This window comes from Cydia fagiglandana, chromosome 27 (assembly GCF_963556715.1).
Source record: "Cydia fagiglandana chromosome 27, ilCydFagi1.1, whole genome shotgun sequence".
Taxonomy (NCBI): domain Eukaryota; kingdom Metazoa; phylum Arthropoda; class Insecta; order Lepidoptera; family Tortricidae; genus Cydia; species Cydia fagiglandana.
This window is the reverse complement of record NC_085958.1, coordinates 7606775-7631880: the sequence shown is the minus strand read 5'-3', so window position 1 is coordinate 7631880 and position 25106 is coordinate 7606775. Positions and strand designations below refer to the sequence as shown.

The window sequence follows — 25106 nt, the reverse complement described above, 5'->3', positions numbered from 1 at the left end:
CCCGTCTGGATACCGCTTAAAGGCTCTCGTGATTGTTCAAAAACTGATAAGAAAGTTGCATTTTATCCACATGTGAGGCAAAGTAATCAAGTGCAAATTTTGCTGGTAGAATTGATTATTTTCAGGAACAAAAATATCAATAGATTTATAGTGATATTAGTATATTAGTACCCCTAAATTGAAAAAATGCCCCAAAAAGAAAATACTGTCGTCACAAATTGGTATTCTTGCGCCCGTACTCCGTTTTATCGGTCATAATCGGCGATTTAATTCGGCGAGCCAAATTGGCGTTTGCGTCCCCACGTCCTGATTCGTTCGGGCAATTTAATCAGATTGGTGAAAAATTGACTAGTCTGGATACGCCTTAAAATTCATGAAATCGATCACAAAATTAAATAGCATTAAGTATGAAAATGTGTGTTTCAAAAAGAAAAATCATATAAAGTTAGTAGATTTTTGTGAAATATATTATTTTCTGAATCTGAAAATCGATTTAAAGTTGGTCAAGCAGATCTTGTCAGTAGAAAAAGGCGTCAAATTAGAAAAATGTAGGCGCAAAGGGATATCGTCTCAGAGAAAATTTGAATTTCGCGGCTTTTTGTACTGACAAGATTTGCTTGACCAGCTATACCTACCCATACAATACAATAATATAAAAATGTGACTTAAGCAGCAAAAACGTGACTTTTAGGGAAACGAAACGTAACTTAGGACTCCAGAGCCCTGGCAACACTGTAAATGTCAATGTCAAACAAAAAGCGAAGCTTTTCGGGAAGCGTTTGCAGCTTGTCGGCTACAGAAATAGTAAAACAATGCACAATTTAAACGTCTAAACCACATGGGAAATGAGCCAAGGCGCGGCCCTGACCCGCAGTCGGGTTAGCAGCGAGCAACTTGAACTCCTACTTTCTTTTATGGAAGAGCACCCCGACTTTGCAGCGAGTAAGCAGTCGGTCTATTCCAGACTTAGTTCGTGCAAGCTTTGGCGTCTGTTGGCTGAACGTCTGAACGCCGTTGCCCAGGATTGTGGTGGAGCGAGAAAATCACCGGACAAGTGGTGTCGTGTAAGTTTTTAAAGTGTTTTGATTTTTAGTGTTCCGTACAAAACTTTGTTTACGGAACACTTATGGGATCACTTCGGTCTTGCAAATCAGTTAAATACGTTTTTCTCAGAGACCGTTTGACATAGATACCTAAAATTTGGAACAGTTATAGCAATTACCACCACTCATATTGTGAATAAGTCAAAACTGCTTATTTCTTATTAAAGGGGGAAATTTAGGGGGTTGAGAGGGGTAGGCTGAAACTTTTTTCATTTGTAAGAATCGTGTGGGGTACCATTAGAAAGCTTGCAAAAAATTGAGTCGATGGACTGATTTTGACTTCATTTTAGACTGCAATAGTTTCGTCAAAAAATGCATTTAAAGTTGCAAGTTTTCATACAAAAAATTTCACCTCTGTCCTGGCGATTTTCGCGAAAACTATAGCTAACAGGCAGCTGACCAGTCAATACCCAACTTAAAGAAGCATGGAGACGGCGGGAAAATTATCAGCTTAACTTTATCTTTATTAGTTTTTCAACTGCAGCTTGACCTTTGGTTGCTTAGGGCTAGCTAACTGATGCTTACACTGGTCAATTCATATTAGGCGAGAAACATCCTTAGTTAAAACTTTGACATTGAAATTTATGACTTATGTCTTTGACACAAAGTTTAATTCTGCTTGCTTATTTTTGTGGGATATTTAATTTTATCTCAATAGCCTACTATAAGTATGAGAGAGATCTACAAAATACGACCTTATTATATTGCAAATAAGTTTCAATTTCGAACGGGCTTTCCAAGCAATGGACTAGGCATCTCAAAAATATAAAAAATTCAAATTAAGAATTCCGTTCTTGACTGTCGTTGTGTTTTTTTTTTCCACAATAGGACACATAGAGTTAGTAAGGCGTATAGAGATAATAAAGTCATTTAATATTTATGAACAGCTTTGGCCTCATGTATAGATTTTATTGAGAGTATCTGATTCGTCGAAACAATATACACAATATTCCTTTTCATTAAGTACCATTACATTTCTGTATTAATTGTATAATTATAATATCTATTAATTATATTCAGTACTTATGTATATTTTTGAACGGATCGGTGAGCAACAAGATTCAGGGCTATAACCGCGAAATAGAGGTTCGCAAATTGCGAGCATTTTTCTCTGTCACTCTAATTACGCTTTCATTGGAGTAAAAGAGAAAGATCCCCGCAAATTGCGAATTTCGGTTTACGCGGTAGCCCCTCAGTCCTGTTACGAGAAAATAATTTTGGAAGACATTAATAGTATATGACAGTTAAATATCACAGTTTTTAGAAACAAAGGTAAAATTTACGAAATATTTAAAGTAAGCCGATCTTGTTTTTTAGCAGTTCTAAATAATATTAAAGTCTATATATATGGCATAGAACTAGAAACAAAATCAAATAAAAAATAATAATGAGTTCTAAATTCAAATTGAAGGAGTATACATTTTAAGGTATTATAGGCCAAGCGCGCACCACGATATTAATTTTTGCGACACGATTTTAGAATCGCGCTGTAATATATCGCAGAAAATTCACTGCGCGCACTGCGATGAAAATGAAAAAGTCGACCAGTCGCTTGTCATGAAACGTGTCTTTAATATGCGATTGCTGTATGACTTTGAGCATTTATAACACAAAGGTGATCCCCGTCTATTTCCATAATTAAATGGTCAACATCTAGCGTCTCATTTTGAGACTCCATTGGAGATGCAGGTGCCGAGATGTTGGGGTTTGGAGAGCGAAATGCCAACTGAGGTCCGGCCGGGGTGCGATTTTATTATCATAGTGCGCGCGGGGCCATACAACTCCGCATGCTGCAATTCACTTTGCGACAATCGCGTCGCGAACAATCGCGGAAAAATGTGACAAATCACAATTTAAAAATCGCTGCGATTTTTTGTCTCATATGCGCGCACTAACATATAAACACATACGTTGCATTTCTGCGACAAAATTATCGCAGGACAAAAAAAAGTGGTGCGCGCTTGGCCTTACTCTAAATTATTATAATACATCAAGCATTCGCGAGATGCTCGACTTCGGTATTCAAACACAAAGCAATAGTACAAGAATCTAACTAAATGCAAAGGCCGAAGGAGCGATTCGAAGATCCGAAGCGTCCGACAGACGCGCGCCTCCCGTAACTTTTCCAAGTATTTTTAAGTACAAGTGTCTAAGTCGCAAGATCCAAAGGCTGAAGTCGCATTGGGCCGAAAGCCCGAAGCATCGAGGAGGTCAGTTCTAAACACAGGTAATTAATACAAGTGTCTAAATGCGAAGGCCGGAGGCCGAGCTCCGCGTAGGGCCGAAGGCCCGACGCCTGCAGGATGTCAGTGGTTAAACACAGAACTGACAGCCTGGACGCTTCGGGCCTTCGGCCCTACGCGGAGCTCGGCCTTCGGCCTTCGCATTTAGATACTTATACTATTGTTCTGTGTTTAAGTACTAACATCCTGGACGCTTCGGGCCTTCGGCCCCACGCGGAGCTCGGCCTTCGGCTTTCGCATTTAGACACTTGTACTATTTTTCTGTGTTAAAGCACTGACATCCTGGACGCTTCGGGCCTTCGGGCTACGCGGAGGTCGGCCTTTGGCCTTCACATTTAGACACTTGTACTATTGCTCTGTGCTAAAGCGATTACATTTTGCTAAAGCTCGGCCTTCGGCCTTCGCACTTAGACACTTTGTACTATTGTTCTAGACCGGGAGATAGTGACACATTTTACTGGGTCATTTGTACCAGTATGGCGGTTCGTCAGGGGTCTAAGTACGTAATGAACGAAATAAAAATGATGGTCATAGCGCTGGTACCGGCGGCCCAATCGCGTGGGCGTTAGTCGAACGTGTCGGATAAAATACGAGTGTCGAACGATTTGTTCCACAAAAATCCTCGTATTTTCCGATAGTCCATAAAAAAGAAGTAGGCGGTAGCGTAATGCCATACTTCTCCGGTGTGACTTACAGCCCGCCATACTGAGGCGAACACATTAATTTAAAAAAAAGAATTCAATCATTTGTACCAAGCTAATTTTTGCACAGGTGATCATCGTCGAGCAGCCATTCATGGACATCACCATGCCATACTTTTTGGATGGTTCCAAATGGCCGCCATACCGCCGCAAGGGAGTACATTTTTTTAAATTTCTAAACGATTTGTACCATCTTGAAATTATTTTTCAAGACTTTCTGTGTGATCATAAATGGAAATCTCATAATGCCATACCTGTAGGAGGTGGCAAATGTGTACAATATATTTTTTTATTTCAAGTATGGTGCCCCTTTTTCCCCCTATTAGAAGTATGGCAAATATAATAATGGTCACATTGCATCATATAATTTCCAAAAATCCAAATGCCATACTGGTACAAATCGTCAAAATTTTTTTGTTTGTTTTAAGTCTTGGCTTAAGTCTCACAGTCGTCCGCCCCGTAGTTATAATCTGGAATATTTTTTTTTAGGTATAATTGTATCCAAACAAACAGAATATGATGATGCCATGCTGTAAAAAAATATTTTTCATATCTCATGCTCTGAAAGTGGGTCGTTGTTGTTCTAAAAGGTGCGCAGAAAGTGATACGTTTATGCTCTAGTGCAGAAAAGTGGTGTACTCCTCTGCGTCCCCGTCCCACGAACAACTGGATAGAAACAAAATGGAATAATAGTGTCTTTTATTTCCTCGCCTGGAACAATTGGTAATTGTTTAATTTTACTAATCCCACGGTGATCCTTTTTTTATAAAAAATGATGTAAGTGAATTGTTAAAAACAAATTATTCTTGATTTCTTTCGTTGAATTCTATTTACTCGATTTCATAAGGCAGGAACCAAAAGGAATACACCAAAAATATTTTTTTAAACCTTACACTTGCATAAATGAGCAAAGGCAGTCTTATACAGCCACAGTTAAACGTTTGTACGATATTAAATTGATTTTTAAAGTTATTTAGCACTATATCCATGAAAATAAAATAAAATACAAGATAAAAATTACTTATGTTATGTAGTATTTAAAATACTTTATTTATGTTATAACATGGTGCGGCGCACCAAGGTCGCGGTGCGGTCCGGTAGTCTGTTGCGGCTTTTAGAACGAAAAAGTATAAAATTAAAAAGTAAGAGGCAATCCCGCTGATTTTCATACTATAATGAACAAATCATTTTAAAATTACTGCAGTTTGTTAAAAAATGTGTGTTTTCGTAAATATTGCAATCTAAATGATTTTCGCTACGGGTTATTAATCTTCACACATGTAAAGTCTCCGATTGCAAGTAAGTCCTAAGGAAAATAAATCATGGCCGTAGATCTATTAGGTACTTCCATTACTGATTTTGCGAAATTGCCTTGTCTTATTTGGTTTCCTCGCATTCGATATGAAAAGTAGAGTGTTTAACTCGGGTGAAAGGCACCATTTCTGACTCGGACTATTGGCGCTCTCACTGCGTTCGAGCGCCAAACTACCTCGACAGAAATGGGTGCCTTTCAACCGTTGGTTAACAATCTACTATTACGTATATAGTCGTATTTTTGAAACGTGTCGATTAAATAAGTTTTTCAAGTATGGCAGCACTTTTTCCCCCTACTATAAGTATGGCAATTATAATAACGGTCACATTTTATCAAATACTTTCCAAAAATTTAAATGCAATACTGGTACAAATCGTTTAGCAAAACAAAAAAAAAAATAACTCCCTTGCGGCGGTATGGCGGCCATTTGGAACCGTCCGAAGAGTATGGCATGGTGATGTCCATGAATGGCTGCTCGACGATGATCACCTGTGCAAAAATTAGCTTGGCACAAATGGTTGAATTGTTTTTTGAAATTGATGTGTTCGCCTCAGTATGGCGGGCTGTAAGTCACACCGGAGAAGTATGGCATTATGCTACCGCCTACTTCTTTTTTATGGACTATCGGAAAATACGAGGATTTTTGTGGAACAAATCGTTTGACACTCGTATTTTATCCGACACGTTCGATTAACGCCCACGCGATTGGGCCGCCGGTACCAGCGCTATGATCATCATTTTTCTTTCCTTCATTACGTACTTAGACCCCTGACGAACCGCCATACTGGTACAAATGATCCAGTAAAATGTGTCACTATCTCCCGGTCTATTCTGTGTGTGTAGTTGAATACGGTATCCTAAAAACAGGCAAACAACCTCTGTAAAATGTAACGATGCGAGCGGTACGGCTACCATCAGTTTGGCATTGACATAAACGCTACCGTGGGCGTGAACGTAATTTACTTTCTATGCATCTCGCTCGTACTGACATATTAGTGCGAAAGAGATATACCTATAGGAAGTAAATTACGTTCACGATATCGTTTATGTCAATGCCAAACTGATGGTAGCCGTACGGAACACTAAATGCCTCGAGCTATCTCGGACTTGGCCAAATTATTTTTTAACAAATGTAGCCTGGATGCGCATCCTTGTTTGTATGATTTTTAGTTGGTGTGAAATCCAGGCAGCTCTAAGATTATTTATAGTCAAAGTTGTTGTTTAACCGCTCATGCTAATATTGATACCCGAGCAAGCGAAAGATTCGAAAATGGAATCTTGAGCGTTGCGAGGGTTTCAAAAGCACGAGGGTTAAACAAAATTTGCCCCTGAGTGAAACACAAAATTTTTCACCACACCAACCCGAAGAAAATATTAACTGTAAGATATCAAACAAAAACAAACTAAATTGAATCCAAATGAATGTCATTAAATATTTATCATTCAAAATCATCATTTAAAAGTCAATTCAACCAGCAAACATATGAAAACAACTCAAAATTGGCATTTGATTACTTTGCCTCACATGTGAATAAAACGTAAATTTGTTATCGGTTTTTGAAGCGCAAAGTAAGCCTTTCCGAGCTGGTGTGGTGAAAATAAAATTTTACTCTAAAGAGTGAGGCCATTGGATTTCACTTATTTCCCTTCTCAGTACTGGGCAGACATCAAATACAAGGCCCGCAAGAAGACGGCGGCCGGCGGAGCCCTAGGAGACCTGTCCAGTGTTGAGGAGCGCTTGGAAAGGCTGCTCGGGAGCAGCGCAGCGTGTAAGTACCAAAATAGACTAATTATTATAGGGTCATTGCATCAGTTCAGGCACTGAACGGTAAACTGACGCAATATATAATTTTACTCCATGTTCGAGTCGAAAATGTCTTTGTGTGACGTCCGTGTCTTTGAACGGACCAATCACGGCACGGGACTTTGCTCACCTCGTCCCGCGCACCCCTGCATATTTGGCATCATGGTTGCATGAAATAATTGCTCTAAACTCGGTCTAGAGGATTCATAGTCTTATGTAGAGACCCAACGGTCCATCCTTCTGCGATCGTCGTTTCATTTCTTTGCAAATGATTGTTATCTTGAGCCAAGATTCTTGACTAGGCCAGGTGTGGTTCACTCCGCGATTTCGTCGCTTTGCTACAGGTAGCTAAAAGTACATCCGTTCCACCCCAATTTTGGGGAAAGCCATAAGCCGCGAGTGGCGCTGTCGCCACCTAGCCGCCATATCTGTGCTGATCGTAACAAACGCGTTTTGTTAGAGAGTGAGTCTTCTGTAAGTTCTGTACCTAGTACTATTATTTATTCTGGGGCTAGGCCCACAAAAAGACCCGGAGCGGCTAAATTTCTGCTACACTATCAAAAACATAATAAATTACTCGCCTATATATAATGTTTGTATTGTTTTTGTGTGATTAATTTTAAGTAGAATCTTATGTGGGTTTTACTGTACACACATGTTTATTTACACATGAGACTTATTTATTCAAACTCATTTATCATACAAAATCCTACTTAATGCAGACAGGTGAAAAAGTACATTTAAAACAAAAGTAAATAGTTTTTATTTTTTAAATTCTACTACATATTTATCGAACGAGCGAGCGAAGCGAAGCGAAGTTCTTACATTCGACTTGGGACACGCGGCCGGCTCGCGGCACGTCCTGGCATTTCGATGTTTTTAAGCTGAACTGTCAGAGGATAGTTTGATACTCAAGAACTTAAGAAAATTTGTCCTAATTTAAATGAAATTGGGTAAACGTGTGGTCGAGAGCATTATATTTTAGTCATTAAATTATGAGCAGGCTCGATCAAGGGATTATTGAGATAGAAGAGCTTAGAAGGCCAAAAAGCTGTTTGTGAGAGGTCTTGCTATTCTGGTCAATTTATTTGCAAAAACATGGTCGAGTTTAGTATCAAATGAAAGTGCTCGGTCTACACTTTTATAATATAGTTTCTAAATTTACCATTTTGAAATAATTAGCAAGATAAAAATAAAATTAAATAAACATAACAGGTATTTGACATTTGACAGGAAATATTTCGGCTTAGCACAGATACAGTTTATTTTAATTTCTATGGTGACTTAAATCCAGGGGAGGGATAGTCGTATATAAAGCCCTTTATTCGAAAAAAATAGCGCCATCTATATTACTTAACGCTATACTTTTTTTTATATGGCTTCACTTTATTTCGTCAAAACGTCTTAAAAGTCTTGTATCCAGGGCATGAAACAAAAAACATCTGATAGAACAGATTATTTATAGATGGTCAAGCAAATCTTGTCAGTAGAAAAAGGCGCGATATTCAAATTTTCTATTAGATGCTATCCCTTCGCGCCTAAATTTTTCAATTTTTTCGCCTTTTTCTATTCACAAGATCTGCTTGACCAAGTATATTATATCCATCGTTGCCATGGAGGCGATTGTCACAAAAAACAACTTAGTCAAATAAAACTCAAAATATTAAAACACCGTATTTATTGTCTGTACTACGACATAATTTAGATAAATAAAAATACTTACGGTTTTACAATGTTAAATGAAACAAAGTTTATATAGTTGCTGAGAACTTTATTACCAGAAAATTAAGAAAAAATAGATAGATTCACAACCTGATGCGTGTAATTTTGTTTCGTGGTCAATAGTATGTTATTCCAGCCGTGTATGATAGGTACCTTATTTACATTTATTATTATTTTTATTTAAACTTTATTGCACAGTAAAAAATATACAGTGACAAAAGGCGGACTTAATGCTACACGGCATTCTCTACCAGTCAACCTTTAGGCCAAACAGAGAAGCATAGTTGGTGCGGGGTATGTAAAAACACTAAAACTTGATGCTTAAAATTAATAGGTACAAATATAAATGTAATACGAAGATAAAATAAATATATATACAACAACGATATATACGTATATGTATACAATAATGATATATAATATATATATATATATATTATATATCATATATATATACATATATATACCTGCTCCTAATTTACTGTGATTTAATTATGAGACTTTTCAAAAAGATACTTGCGCAGCTTGCGCTTGAACGTTAACTTAGTATCGGCTTGTCGTATGCTGAGAGGCAAATCATTCCAGAGACGGATGGCTTGCACGGTGAATGATTTGGACATAGCACTAGAACGGTGATGCGGGACAGCTAAAACAAGTTTACGAGCAGTGCGAAGTTCGCATCCGGGTCGGGCAGTTACAAATTTAAATTCAGATCTCAAGTAATCTGGCGCCACTGGGTCAAATAGAATGGAGAACAGGGTGCATAAACTTTTGAGACTTCTGCGCTCACGAATACGAAGCCAGTTGAGTTTATGGCGAAAGGCGGATACGTGGTCATATTTCCGGAGGCCATAAATGAACCGAATACAGTTGTTCTGTAGTCGGTCGAGCTTGTCCAGTAATTCTTGCGTCACATTAGTGCAGCACACATCACAATAATCAATGACAGGTAACACCAGTGCTTGAATAAGGAGAGTTTTGGTAGAAATCGGTAGAAAATGTTTAAACCTATATAGCGAGCGCAAGGTATACGTAACTCTTCGACACACATCGGACACTTGGGGTTCCCAGGTCAGGCCACAGTCAAACAGCAATCCTAAGTTTTTAACTTTGGTGGAAAAAGGGATGACAATATTTTCGAAGAGAATCGGTGCAACATACGTGAAGTCCTTATTTAATACCAGACGCGGATTCCCGATAATGATAGCCTGACACTTGGAGGGATTCACAGCAATTCCGAAGTCTTTGGACCAAGATGAGATGCGATTGAGGTCATCATTCAATCTCGAGATAGCCTCATCCACGTCCTCAAGCCTCGATTGGGTGTAAAGTTGTAGGTCATCAGCATATAAATGGTAGGAGCACTTAATTTTGGTTGTAATCAAGTTAATAAAAACGGAAAAAAGCAAGGGAGAAAGTATACCACCCTGAGGAACGCCCGAAGTTAGGTCGCACCAGTCGGAAAGCGACTGATCAGCTCGGACGGCCTGGCGGCGTCCCTGTAGGTAGGATGCAAACCACTCTTCCACTGACGACGAGATATTTAGGTGATTAAGTGTAGCGAGGAGGAGATCGTGATTTACTGCGTTGAATGCGTTCGAGAAGTCAATTAGGACCAAGACAGTAACTAGTGAAGATTCAATGCCAAGCCTTACATCTTCAACGACCTTTAGCAGCGCAGTGGTGGTACTGTGACCTGGGCGGAAACCTGACTGTAGCGGTGAGAGGAGATGGTTGGAAAAGATGTGGGCAGACAATTGTTTATGGACAACAGCCTCGAGGACCTTTGATAGGAACGGAAGGATAGAAATTGGGCGGAATTCTTTAAGTAGAGTGGGATTAGGGGTTTTCGGGAGAGGAATAACGAAGGCACTACGCCACGCAGAAGGGAAAATACCCGAGGACAATGAAAAATTTACAATGTAAGTGATGATTGGTACAATGTTTTCTAAGATATTTATTATCATTAACCTACTTATCTCGTCATGTCCGATCGCATTCGACTTTACCGACAATAGCACCTTACGTATCTCGTCGTCAGTAGCCGGGGTGAAAGAGAATGTAGTTATAGAAGGAGATGGCAGAGTACTGATGAAAGATAAACTAAGAGACTTTGTAGTGGGGTCTAAGGAAGAAGTTTTAGAAAAATGATTATTAAAATCGTTTAAAGGGAATGGTAAAGAATTAGAACTACACTGAGAGCTACCCACACCAATAGATTTTAGAAACTTCCATGTGTCAGCAGGCGAAGAAACAATGACATTATCGTGAATATATTTCCTTTTCGCAGCTCGCGCTATCATGTTGCATCGATTCCTTGCAGTTTTATAAGCGGTCCAATTGTCATCACACCTATGCTTTTTAAACTTAGTGAATGCTCGATCGCGTCTAGTCATTGCAATTCGGACCGATCGAGTAATCCAAGCAGCGGGCGGCCGCTTCAGTTTGACGTTACGGACGGGCGCATGAGTGTCAAATAATTTTAATACCGCCGCGTTTAGTGAGTCAACCGCCTCGTCAACCGTCGGTGCTATAAGTGTTGGTGTCCAGTCTATCGCGCAGGCATCACGTTTTAGTGCGTCAGCATCGAGCCTAGCAAAACTACGCAGTTTAATTGAGACTGATTGCATCTTAGGAGGTCGAACCTTGTAACATAGATAGACAAGATCATGGCGTGAGAACCCTGGAGCCGCAAACTGACCTACTTTACCCACGTGGTCACTCGAGGAGGTCAAGATGAGATCTAGCCAAGAGTCCGAAGTGTCAGGATTGTAATGAGTCGGATTTAAAGGCAACACATTAAGGGCCGCAGATTCGATGATGGATAATAGCTTGCGAGAACGGGTATTATTTTTCAAGAGATCGGTGTTAAAATCGCCCATGATTATGTGATGTGTGCCCAATGTTATGAAAGACGCGAGCAGTAGTTCTAGTGATAAAAAATAATCTACTGTAGGTGGACAATAAACTACCCCCAGAACAACCTTTGCCCCCTTAATATTTACTTCGACGACCAAGTGCTCCATGGAGTTAGAAAATTGAGAAGGAGACGACGATAAAATATTGAAGGGGACATCACTGCGCAAGTACATGGCAACACCGCCTCCGCCTTTGCCCGTGCGGTCGTTGCGCAGAAGAATGTACCCAGGGAGCCCATATGAAGTAGATGGAAGATTCGGTTTTAGCCAAGTTTCTGAGATCAGAATTGCATGGGCACAGCAACTGGAAAAGGTATCAAGGAGGTCGTTATGGTGGCTAGGAATGCTCTGGGCATTTAAATGACAAAGGTTAAGAAGTTTATTCGAATTTTGGAATTCACGCGTGATAAGGTCACCAAGGGTTTCCGGCTCAGTCAACGTCGAGTCATTGAGAGAATAGAAAGAAGAGGACAAGTCGCAAGCTGAATAAAATGATACATCATGTGACATAATACACTAGTGCAGGTATGTAAATAAACTATATAATAAATAACAATATTATAAATAAATATAAATAATAACAATTATTGTATATGCTTTATATATGTAAATAACTACAAATATACTATTACACCTAAATGATAGCCAGAGGGCGCTGTTAGAACCACAGTCAAGTTAAAAGTACCAAATCAACATTCAAGTTAACGTTAAAGTAAAAGTTACATCAACAGTCAAGTTAAAAGTACCAAATCTGTTTTCGTGTAGTAATAAATACCCTGAAGCCTTTTTTCAAAGTCGAAGTTTTTTACGTTCGCCATAGATGGTATTTATGCCCCTCCTCCCTGATATTGACGTTGATATTTCTGGTTAAGAATTACAGATGGCGCTTCAAAATGGATGCAAATAAGTTCCACGAGAGGGCTCTTTTTGTCCTATATGTATATTAATTATATTAAACTCTTTGCTTAAATCTATTAGTTAAGCTAGGGCTCCACAGACCTTGCAATAAATCCACGTGATTTTGATCCATTGCCGCCTATAGTAGAAATTAGTATAAAAGGAGCATTCCACGGGCTGTCCCGTACAAACGCATTTTATTTCCTGTGTTGCGACTTTTTTTTGGCATTTAAAGCAATCGATTATTTGTCTGTGCATATTTTTGACTATTTGTCATAAAAAAGAAACTCTTATACCTGTAAATCTTCAGAAAATTCGCGTTTGTACGGGACAAACGGTAGACAATTTCATGGAATGCCCCAAAATAGTAGAAATTAAATATAATAATAAAATGGAACTCAAAAATGTCCATACTAAATTGTTGCCATGCATTTTTCGTCTAAAATGTGACAGTTACGTAGAAAGTGGTGCCCTCATTTATTTTCTACTATTTTATGTCGCACTATTAGTACCTATGTACATAGGCTCAGAGTAAATAACTTTTAAGTAGGTGCAACAATAAACAAAGTCAATCGCTCTATATAATTTTTAGGGTTCCGTACCCAAAGGGTAAAACGGGACCCTATTACTAAGACTTCGCTGTCCGTCCGTCCGTCTGTCTGTCACCAGGCTGTATCTCACGAACCGTGATAGCTAGACAGTTGACATTTTCACAGATGATGTATTTCTGTTGCCGCTATAACAACAAATACTAAAAACAGAATAAAATAAAGATTTAAGTGGGGCTCCCATACAGCAAACGTGATTTTTGACCAAAGTTAAGCAATGTCGGGCGTGGTCAGTACTTGGATGGGTGACCGTTTTCTTTTTGCATTTTTTTCCGTTTTTTTTTTTGCTTTATGATACGGAACCCTTCGTGCGCGAGTCCGACTCGCACTTGCCCGGTTTTTGGTTAACCGCGAGTTCTCAGTTCGGGGCGAACTACTAATTTAGTACCATTAGTAGAATTAGTAGCCCTCAAATTTTGAACTGGATAATCGGGTATTTGATTGTATTTATAATGAATTATTTTACACCATGCCATGCATGAAATAAAGCGCCAGAAGATTAATAGAGAAACGTAGACAGCAGTTATTTTTAGACACAATTTATATTTTAAAACCCGTATAAAAGTATAAAGAGTAGGTATTTGATCGTGACGACACATGCTAGTGTTTCATATAAATACCATAGTAGCAAAATCATTTTGACAGTTCGAAAAAAGAAACTGATTTGACTAGTACCAAATACCCTATAGCAGCGGTCGGCAACAAGCGGCCCACGCCACGGGCCGCATGCGGCCCGCGGACCTCTCCCTTGCGACCCGCGAGCCTCCCTGGCTATTTTGTATGTAATATTGACAAACGTCTAAGTCACAAATATTACCAAAGTTCGGCCCGCGTCAACTTCGTTAACTACTATGTGGCCCTTGGCTGCTAAAAGGTTGCCGACCGCCGCCCTATAGCAATAGCGGTAACAAAGAAACGTCAAATGTGTAGTGAAAACTTTCACTGTTGCTACAAGTTAAACACTTGTTTTTGCTATAGGAATTTCCATAGGAGTTGTAATTCAATAACCGGTTAAAGTCACTGAGTGTCACTGAACCATTTTTTAGGGTTCCGTACCCAAAGGGTTAAACGGGACCCTATTACTAAGACTTCGCTGTCCGTCCGTCCGTCCGTCCGTCCGTCCGTCCGTCCGTCTGTCACCAGGCTGTATCTCACGAACCGTGATAGCTAGACAGTTGAAATTTTCACAGATGATGTATTTCTGTTGCCGCTATAACAACAAATACTAAAAACAGAATAAAATAAAGATTTAAATGGGGCTCCCATACAACAAACGTGATTTTTGACCAAAGTTAAGCAACGGCGGGAGGGGTCAGTACTTGGATGGGTGACCGTTTTTTTTGCTTTTTTTGTTTTTTTTTTTGCTTTATGGTACGGAACCCTTCGTGCGCGAGTCAGACTCGCACTTGCCCGTTTTTTTAGGGTTCCGTACCCAAAGGGTAAAACGGGACCCTATTACTAAGACTTCGCTGTCCGTCCGTCCGTCCGTCCGTCTGTCACCAGGCTGTATCTCACGAACCGTGATAGCTAGACAGTTGAAATTTTCACAGATGATGTATTTCTGTTGCCGCTATAACAACAAATACTAAAAACAGAATAAAATAAAGATTTAAATGGGGCTCCCATACAACAAACGTGATTTTTGACCAAAGTTAAGCAACGTCGGGAGTGGTCAGTACTTGGATGGGTGACCGTTTTTTTTTGCTTTTTTTTTGTTTTTTTTTTGCATTATGTTACGGAACTCTTCGTGCGCGAGTCCGACTCGCACTTGCCCGGTTTTTTACTTAGACTTTACACATCTTATCTATGAGAAACATTTCTAATATATTTATCACATTTGTACGAAAATAATTATAAAAACTGAAACATTAATACGACTCAGTCAGTCCATGAGCCAAATCGCTTGGACTCAGTACATTCGTAAGTCAAACTGCTCAATATCAACATGTATTTTAAATTGTTATATATTATACCGTTGCTTAGCACTGTTACCAGCCATGGTCTTAAATTGCAACAAGTGATCGTTTTATCCAGACATAATATTCGGACTCCGACATACACTAGCATGGAACTATTTTCGCCAAAAACTTGGCCCACATTTACCGAAGAAGCTGGTTATTTGACGGAAAAAGGAAGCGTACTGGAAAAATCTATGGGGAAGTATTTTTCTGATTGGTTGATCGAAGAGAAGTTATTAAAGATTAATTCATTCGAAAATGACGTTTTTGTATACGCAAACAACATGGAAAGGACCATAGAAACTGCGAGAGCTTTCGTTGAAGGTGCAGGTTTCGGTGTAGATGTTTATTATAAGAATATCACAGATGAGGACCCGGTTTTTAAAGTAATACTAAGAAACGATGCGGAGGAGTTTATAGAAGCAGTTACAAGTGCCATGGAAATCAAATTGAATAGCTACAACTTGACAGATGCTTTAATAGAATTAAATGAAATTGTTGATCTTGGAAATTCTACACTTTGCGCATATTACAGTATTTGTGATTTGAGTACATTAGTAGATGGAATTAGTCTAGTGATAGATGAGGTACCGACTACCACTGGTGCTTTAGTCTACGGATATCTTTTTGTGGATTACTTTTTGATGGAATATTATGACGGGAAAACTTTAGACGATGTAGCTTGGGGCGAAATACGAACAACAGAGCAATGGAAGAAATTAACTGCAGTATCAGAAGATTACAAAGATGTGTGCTTCAGAACTAAGCCCTCCGACAAAGATATATCTTCAGAATTACTTGAATATATGACCGGTATATTTGAAAACGGTACAAGGAAATTCTATCTTGTGATGGGACATGACATCAATATAGGTCCGCTGTTGTCTTCTTTAAATTTTACAAAGTACACTCTGATTGGTCAGTATGAGAAGGAGCCTATTGGCGGGAAAGTGGTGTTTGAGAAGTGGTACGAAGAAGAGAATGATAGAGAGCTCCTGCGAGTGCGCTACGTGTATCAGTCCTCGAAGCAGATCAGAGATGGCGTTGAAGCCAGTTTACTGCACCCGCCGCTAGAGGCGCTGCTGCAAATGGATGGTTGTGCTGTTGATGTAAACGGTTTTTGCCTGTGGGACAAGTTCATAACAATATTGAACAATGTATAATTGGATTGGCATATTGATTTGCAAAGATTCGCCATAGCAATCCAGCGCGGGAACGCTGCCTGCGTGATGAGCACCCTACCAACGGCGCAAAATTTTGATAGGTGTTTTAGCCTTAGTTATCTTAATTGTAGTTTTGTATACATTTTATAACACTTTTTATATAATAAATGAGTTTCAACCATGTATAATTTGAAATAAATGTACTTTTTTCACAGCAAAATTAGTAGTATTGTCAAATTATCATTATTTATCCATATTTAGTGTTCCTTGCCCTCATATAAGTACGGCCATTGGCCATAGAAGACGGATTATGACCACCACTACCTTTTTTAGGGTTCCGTACCCAAAACGTAAAAACCTGACCCTATTATTAAGACTCCACTGTCCGTCTGTCTGTCCATCTGTCTGTCACCAGGCTGTATCTCTTATTGTATTTGGGTTTGTTATAATTCTCTCGATGAGTATTAGTTGCCTGTTGAAAAAAAGTACAGTTAGCGATGAAAGATTGTAGACAAAAATGACATTTTTTTAATTAATAATACTTAGAATAACGGTTAACCTAACAGTTCAAAAATGACAATCGAATGCCAGTCTTACTCATCGAAAATAGAACACATGTTTGAAGTGCCGTATGTGAGCAATATATATCCCTTGGGGCCACTTGCACCATCCCACTAACCCAAGGTTAAACGGTTAAACCATTAACTTAGTGGCAAATTGTACTGGTAACCATGGTAACTCCAGGTTTCACCGATTAACGCGGGGTTAGTGGAATGGTGTAAGGCGCTTAGCCAGATAAAGGGTTAAATATCTCTCCTTTGGCAGTCGGGTAAATAAAGATATATTTTGTTGTCAGCCTCAAGCGGACGGCGACAGAGTTCCGACGACGACCGCAAGCCGGGCGTAGACGACGATATGTGTTCCGAGGGTTCCGCCCCGGCCACTGAAGGCAAACTGTCCACTGAGGAACTTCTCGCTGAGGTGAGTCACCATTATACACCAGTGGTGACATAATGGCGTCAAAGATCAGGCGACCGCAAGCCGGGCGCAGACGACATGTGTTCCGAGGGTTCCGCCCCGGCCACTGAAGGCAAACTGTCCACTGAGGAACTTCTCGCTGATGTGAGTCACCATTAGATACCAGTGGCGACAAAATGGCGACAAAGATCAGGTGACCGCAAGTCGGGCGCAGACGACATGTGTCCCGAGGGTTCCGCCTCGGCCACTGAAGGGAAACTGTCCACTGAGGAACTTCTCGCTGAGGTGAGTCACCATTATACACCAGTGGCGACATAATGGCGACAAAGATCAGAGACCGCAAGTCGGGCGCAGACGACATGTGTCCCGAGGGTTCCGCCCCGGCCACTGAAGGGAAACTGTCCACTGAGGAACTTCTCGCTGAGGTGAGTCACCATTATACACCAGTGGCGACATAATGGCGACAAAGATCAGAGACCGCAAGTCGGGCGCAGACGACATGTGTTCCGAGGGTTCCGCCCCGGCCACTGAAGGCAAACTGTCCACTGAGGAACTTCTCGCTGAGGTGAGTCACCATTATACAGTATGTATGAGAACGAAAGGCAAAGAAAGAGACCCATTAACGTTTTAACAGCAACTTTTACTATGGGACCAACCCCGAAAACGCGGAAACAAAATTGGATGTTTCATACATTTTGATGGTCTGATGTTGAAATTTCCTATGGGAGTCAATTTTTTTTCCGCGTTTTCGCGGTTGGTCCCATAGTAAAAGTTGCTCAGTGTGACCTAAACATTTATGGGTCTCTTTCTTTGCCTTTCGTTCTGATACATACTGTATATACCTACCAGTAGCGACCTAATGGCGACAAAGATCGGACGGCCGCGATATATAAACGTGCTCTAAACCTCGTTTATTGCGCTGTAGGGATAGACCAAGCTAGGGTTAACCCTACCCTAGGGTTAAATAAATGTATAGGTTTTTTAAATACTGTTTCGTCCACCAGGCGGCCATGCGCAGCGCCCTAGCGGCCGAGAAGCAAGCGGAGGCCGTAGCCCAAGGAGTGGAACTGCTCAGAGACCTGGTCGCCATACTGAGGGAGAGGCCGCTCGCCGCTCCCACTCTACCGCCAGAACATCTGATGCATCATCATCATCGACTGTGATATGGCTGTTAATATCTTTTTTTATACCACATCGGTGGCAATCAAGCATACGGCCCGCCTGATGGTAAGCAGTCACCGTAGTTACGGTGTTACATGCGCGTTGCCGACCTTTTAAAAACCATCTAAACTGTAGTGCCACAAAAAGACAAAATGTGACGTTTTCATCCAAAAGGATACTTATTGTCAGTTGTCAATAAGGTGCTATTCCCATAAAGTTTAAGCGCATTTTCACGTAACTGTGAACCTTTAAAGGCCGGTTAGCAAATGTCACAAAACTGACGGTCAATGTCAAACCCCATACATTTTGTCAGGAATGTGACGGTTAGACGTTATTGAAAGACGACTTAAGTTGCGCTTTAAAGTACAAGTTAAAGTCTATAAACCCTTAAATTTGAAATCAACCTTAGTTGAAAACGTCACGTTAGAAATTCTACAGTATGTCTCCCACCATGGTGCTTTAAATGCAGGGCTCGATTCTACTCGCTAAATAAAGCGGCTTTTAATATGGGACTAACCCCCAAATCTCGAAAAAATGCTTGGCTTTTCCATAGAAAACATCGACATCTGATCAGCCAAAATGTATAAAAAGCCAATATTTTGTTGGGTTGGTCCCATAAAAAAAGTAGCTCAGTGCAGCGAGTTGAATCGAGCCCTGCATTGAAAATGCCATGTTGGAAAACACCCTGTATAAGAAACATGGTAAGTATCCGTGAAACGCAGAGAATAATTCTTAAAAAAAGAACGGATCACGGATAGGTGTCGTGTGCACTACGTTACGGGATTATAATGTGGGGTAACTCAGTAGTAGCTTTATATGTGATATACGCAATGAGCGACTGTCTCAAAAGACGCAAAGCGTATTACGGATACGTATCGTCTGTGTTATGCTACGGGATTATTATCTGGGGCAACATTGATGTACAGAGTGTATTGAGTAACTGTTTTCTTGCTTTATTTCTCTTGGATGTATTCAGGCATTTCCAAAAACTTATCCAACTTTTTGGAAACTTTTTGTAACTTTCCAATCTGACACAGGAACGAAAATTTCGCTTTGTGGGTGAAAAATGTAATATTATATCACAATATGTTGCGATAACATAATAAAAAAAAACACTAATAGATTGTTAGTTTCTAAGTACGAATTGTAGAATAAGTAATAATCGGCAAATCGCTTTAGCCTTGTGTTTCCAATTACATACAATTTTCATTGCTCAATAGCAACATATATATGTATGAGATATTAGGTATTGTTATATATTACGAACGTATGCCTGTTTGGACAGGTAATAGGTATAGAGCCAGCCCGTAGTTAACCTAGAACACGATGTATTTGCAAACACAAGGCTTAAACGATTCGGTATCGTCTTGGGTCGTCCCATTCGTTTTTCGTCAAGTTCTTAAATTAGTCCTATTCAGCTTTCGTCACTCATTCTACATTCGTCACAATCGTCGGTGGCTTTCAATGTAGAATGAGTGACGAAAGCAGAATAGGACTAATTTAAAAACTTGACGAAAAACGAATGTGACGATCCAAGACGATACCAACGATTCGCATACCGTATAATGTGCCTGCTTTGCTCCAAAATTTGAAAAATAATTAAATTTTTAAATTATATTGTGGTAGGTGTGTTGATAGATATGGCGATTTAAAGTAGACCATCACTTTATTATCATGTTGTAACACTTGAATGAGGTTCTGAGTTAATTTTCATATACAGATTGGCTAAAAAATAACTGCTTTCCCGTTGCCAGGGAGGTTTTGGGATTATACTGAGCATCTTTTACTATGGGACCAACCCCGAAATCGCGAAAAAAAATTTGGCCCGTTCATACGTTTTGGCTGGTCCATTTTCTATGGGAGGGTTCCTTTGTTTTTCGTGATTTCGGGGTTGGTCCCATAGTAAAAGTTGTTCAGTATAATCCCAAAACCTGGCAACGGGAATGCAGTTATTTTTTAGCCACCGTGTATACAAAAACTGTTGGAGCACAATTACCCATTGAGAAGCAACTAGGCACATTTTTCGGTATTTAATATTAGAAGTAGGCGTATTTCTAGAGAAACAAGTGTGAAATACAGACTGCTAATCTGTCTATTTTCAAGTTTATTCGCTACAATACTATGTAGTTAATTTGTGTTTGACTTATTGGTTTAATACATTTGGTTTTGTACCTTCTTTTAATAATCATAAAGGTAATATTACAAGCACCGTACCGATTCTGCGACTGGGTGGCCAGTTGTAAATATTGACTCGATTTTATTTGTGTTAACGCTTTTATAAGGCATAAGGGTGTCCGAAATTATGCGAAATTGAACCCTATCACTTTGTAATAAAGTTCAAAATCAGAAAGAATCATCAAGAATAAAATAAAACTATTTGTCAAGCGAAAACTTACTTTTAAATAGTTGGACGATGATCTAAATCTACGAACTTTTTACTGTATTAGAATTATAAAAATAATATGACTGTTTAGTAGATATTTTATATATTTTAATATTAATTTCACAGCATTTAACGTATCTAATATACCCAAATTAAAAAAATACATTGTCTTTTTATACATTAAATACCTGGGTCGATCAACTATTTTTTGTTGTTATTCTGTCCCATCAGCTAGGAGACAAGAACTGCCATGCCATGTTCTACAAATATGCTTAGTAGATGTCTCATTATGGAAAGCTAAGCTTATAACTGTAAAATAATCAAGTTTGGTTCATTTAAATATAAAGAAACTAAGTGACCCAGGAGACCAACCATGGCAACGAGTGACAAGAATATGTTGAAACACCCACCTACAAGATAACCTGTCGTCTAAAATTATCAAGGAAAAGTATCAAAGTCACTTTGAGAATAAATTTAATCAATCAGAGTCGTAAAATATACATAACACAGAAAAAGCAAACCTGTTTGTTCTATTTGCAAATTTTAAGGAAACTACAGCATAATTTGTGGTAAAAAAGTACTTCGCAGGTTGTTGCAAAAAGTTCTTGGTTCTTATTCTAAAAATAGTTATTTACGATACAGGTGCGTAAAGTAGGAAATTCGCAACTGATAAAATTAAGACACGACCGACGGTAAAACATTGTACAATAAACGTGCGAATAGATATTTTTTTTATATTTTAATTCCTACTTCAGCATTTGTATCGTAAATAACTCTTCTTCTTCCTCGGGTTATCCCGGCATTTTGGCCACGGCTCATGGGAGCCTGGGGTCTGTTTGACAACTAATCACAATATTTGACGTAGGCACTAGTTTTTACGAAAGCGACTGCCATCTGACCTTCCAACCCAGAGGGGTAACTAGGCCTTATTGGGATTAGTCCGGATTCCTCACGATGTTTTCCTTCACCGAAAAAATGATATTGTATCGTAAATAACTATTGTTTAAAGTAGGATAAGTATCTATTTATATCTAAAACGTCTGCAAAATAACAATGATGTGTCAACTCAAATATTATTATTATCTTAAGTACTATTTCTGTCTGTTATCATTATCCATAATGACGTGTTTTAAGATAATAGTAATTTCCCTGTAAATATTATACTAACGATTCAATATCGACTGATGCAAATGACATGTGGATAACTACTTAACTTTATTACGTATTCAGAATAGGTTCATAACATTTACTGTCCATATACTAAATGATTTACGATATACACACTGAATATTATTTTTATCCTGTATTCATAGGTCCTAAGTTAGGTCATTTATAATGTGTAAGGTGCAGCGGAGTAATTTCAACTAATCGAAATAACTTCCATGTTTTACATTATTAACTATAGTCATACTCAACACATCTTTTTCGCTATACCGACATATATAACACTCTAGTTAATAAAGTAAAACATGGAAGATATTTCGATTAGTTGAAATTAACCCGCAGTCGAAATTGCCTCGCGGCACCTTAAGTAAAATACGCATATACAGTTATACACACATTATGAAAAACCTAACATAGGGTGCCGCCAGCAGCGAGACAAGGCCCAAGCTCAGGGCCTCAAGAGAGAAAAACCGACGTACCATACGCGCCGTGTCCAAGATACCCCCTTCTGCATCTGACCCTTGATCCAGCCACCTAGCGAAATCTCTCAAGATGTTGGTCGAGACTCTTCGCTATGAAACCATTCGCTGACACAAGTATCACATGGCGGTTATCTCGTGAGCCAAGTCTACGTACAGTCAGCAGCACCTCGCCCGCTTAGCAACTTCTTGCTGACTCTACTAGCTGGACTTGTCCTTCTCGGATTTCACGAGATTCTCATCATGGGATTCATGGGGGGTGGTTATGTTGACGAGTACGGCCCGGCGCTGCGATCGATCTATCAGCCAGAACGGAGTCGGACTTGGCTACAGTACAGGGTGTGGTGTGATGAGCAGTAGTAGGACCCTCCGTCCGATCGGTCCGAGTCCACCTTAGTATGCCAACGGAGTATGTGAGTAGGGGCATTACCAGGCGTTGAAGGCGCACAATTTGTTTTGCCACCTGACAAGACTGCTTAATACTTTTGTGAGCCTACTAAAGCAACGCTCCTTCACCGACCGTCTGATTAATTACTATTATTGACTAAACTATGTTAAATTTTCTTATAAAATCGTTCCACGGACAGTACCCGTTTTCGTCAACAGCACAATCTTCCATTTGCAGCAGCGCCTCTAGCGGCGGGTGCTGTAAACTGGCTTCAACGCCATCTCTGATCTGCTTCGAGGACTGATACACGTAGCGCACTCGCAGGAGCTCTCTATCATTCTCTTCTTCGTACCACTTCTCAAACACCACTTTCCCGCCAATAGGCGTCTTCTCAAACTGACCATCCAACGAATAATCTTTAAAATTCAAAGCTGACATTAGCGACAATATGTTAGCGTCATGTCCTACAAGTACATAGAACTTTTTACTGCCATTTTGAAACACATCCCCCAAATATTTAAGCAACGTCGAAGCTACATCTTTATCCAAGAGCTTAGTTTGAAAACGGATCTTATGATAAGCTTTGACGATCTTCAAAAATGACTCCCATTCTTGTGCTGTTCGTATTTGTCCCCATGCTACATCGTCTTCTTTCATTCCATCGTAATACGCCATCAAGAAAGCATCCACCAAAGTATTTCCAAGCTGTATCGCCCCAACAACATCTGGTTCCTTATTTACCTCGAAAACTATTTTATTTTTCACCTCACTCAAATCGCAAACATGTTCAGTTTTACAATATTCCGAATCTTTAACATCGACTATTTTATTCAGCCTTAATAGCGCGTCTTTTACGTCGATATTATTCAATTGCGCTTGCATTTCACTTAAAACGACCTCCCTAAACTCTTCCGAATCATTCCTTATAACTGGATTGAAAACTGGATCCATTCCCGTCATGTTTTTATAATAAACTTCGGCGCACTCCCCAAAAGCGCCTTCAGCGAACGATTTTGCGGTTTGTATAGTTCTTTCTCTCGTATTAGAATACACAAACACTTGATTTCTCGAGCACTTGTCCAATAGTAACTTCTCTTCGATAATCCAGTCGGCAAAATACCTCCCCATAGCTTGTTCGAGTTTACGTCCTTTTGGTGTGAGAAACCCCGTTTCTCCGTTCCACTTAGGCCATCGTTTAGGGGTCAATAACTGTAAGTTGGTCGTCAAAGGCGTCCGTATATTGTGCCTGGATAGTATAACCACTTGCTTTAACTGTAAACTGAAACCGGCTCCGATAAATGTGACGATAAAAAGTAATTTCGCAATCATTATGGGATCGATGTTCGCGGAGCGGCTTATCAATGTACACTGAGCGTGTATAACACGATTAGTTGTTCGACTCGTCTTTGGATTCTTACCAACCAGAATGAGGTGGTCTCGAATTCTGTACAAATTTTATCGTAATTATAGACCGCTTGCATGCTGGTTCGAATAGCATTTTAAAATGCAGTTGGCATGGATTTGAATCTTATTATAGCAAGATATTTGACCGTCGATAAGTAATGTCATTGACTAGTAATATTTTCGCTTCGCTTTCCACGTTTCTGTGATGTATTGTTTACTAAACAAAACAATAAAAAGAAATAGATACCTACATACTTATATCTAGTTTCGTAAGTAAAAGAGCGTTGACACCGACTAAGTAGGTAGGTAGGTATTAAAGATATTTTGGAGTAGGTATATTATATGTGTTATAGTCGTATGTACATAATATATACAAGTTAGCGAATATGTCTTTAATTTTGACGCTACGCGATGTCACAAATAAAACTAACTTCTTAACATGCTAACCCTTCTTTTTAGGGTTCTGTACCCAAAGGGTAAAAAATAAAAAAACCGGGCAAGTGCGAGTCGGACTCGCGCACGAAGGGTTCCGTACCATAATGCAAAAAAAAACGGTCACCCATCCAAGTACTGACCACTCCCGACGTTGCTTAACTTTGGTCTAAAATCACGTTTGTTGTATGGGAGCCCCATTTAAATCTTTATTTTATTCTGTTTTTAGTATTTGTTGTTATTGCGGCAACAGAAATACATCATCTGTGAAAATTTCAACTGTCT

At 39.4% G+C, this 25106-nt stretch overlaps 3 protein-coding genes across 3 annotated transcripts in view; 1 reads left to right on the top strand and 2 right to left on the bottom strand.

Moving 5' to 3' along the window:
- Positions 1 to 25106, bottom strand: part of LOC134677909 (probable multidrug resistance-associated protein lethal(2)03659) — a 140982-nt gene that overhangs the window by 31790 nt on the left and 84086 nt on the right. The window lies entirely within an intron of this gene.
- LOC134677898 (uncharacterized) lies at positions 747 to 21155 on the top strand. Its single transcript, XM_063536343.1, has 4 exons — positions 747 to 1064; positions 7017 to 7131; positions 17289 to 17413; positions 18415 to 21155. Exons 1-4 carry the CDS (start codon positions 846 to 848, stop codon positions 18571 to 18573), a joined length of 618 nt encoding a protein of 205 aa, XP_063392413.1. The 5' UTR covers positions 747 to 845; the 3' UTR covers positions 18574 to 21155.
- On the bottom strand, positions 19011 to 24347 carry LOC134677884 (glucose-1-phosphatase-like). The gene has a single exon (XM_063536325.1). It carries the CDS (start codon positions 24312 to 24314, stop codon positions 23142 to 23144), a length of 1173 nt encoding a protein of 390 aa, XP_063392395.1. The 5' UTR covers positions 24315 to 24347; the 3' UTR covers positions 19011 to 23141.

Bases quoted from the DNA above. Each gene is read 5' to 3' on its own strand.
- LOC134677898 (XM_063536343.1), top strand. From the start codon at position 846: ATGAGCCAAGGCGCGGCCCTGACCCGCAGTCGGGTTAGCAGCGAGCAA. The intron at 1,065-7,016 runs GTAAGTTTTTAA...TTCCCTTCTCAG, and splicing joins CACCGGACAAGTGGTGTCGT to TACTGGGCAGACATCAAATA. The intron at 7,132-17,288 runs GTAAGTACCAAA...TTTTGTTGTCAG, and splicing joins GCTCGGGAGCAGCGCAGCGT to CCTCAAGCGGACGGCGACAG.
- LOC134677884 (XM_063536325.1), bottom strand. From the start codon at position 24,314: ATGATTGCGAAATTACTTTTTATCGTCACATTTATCGGAGCCGGTTTC.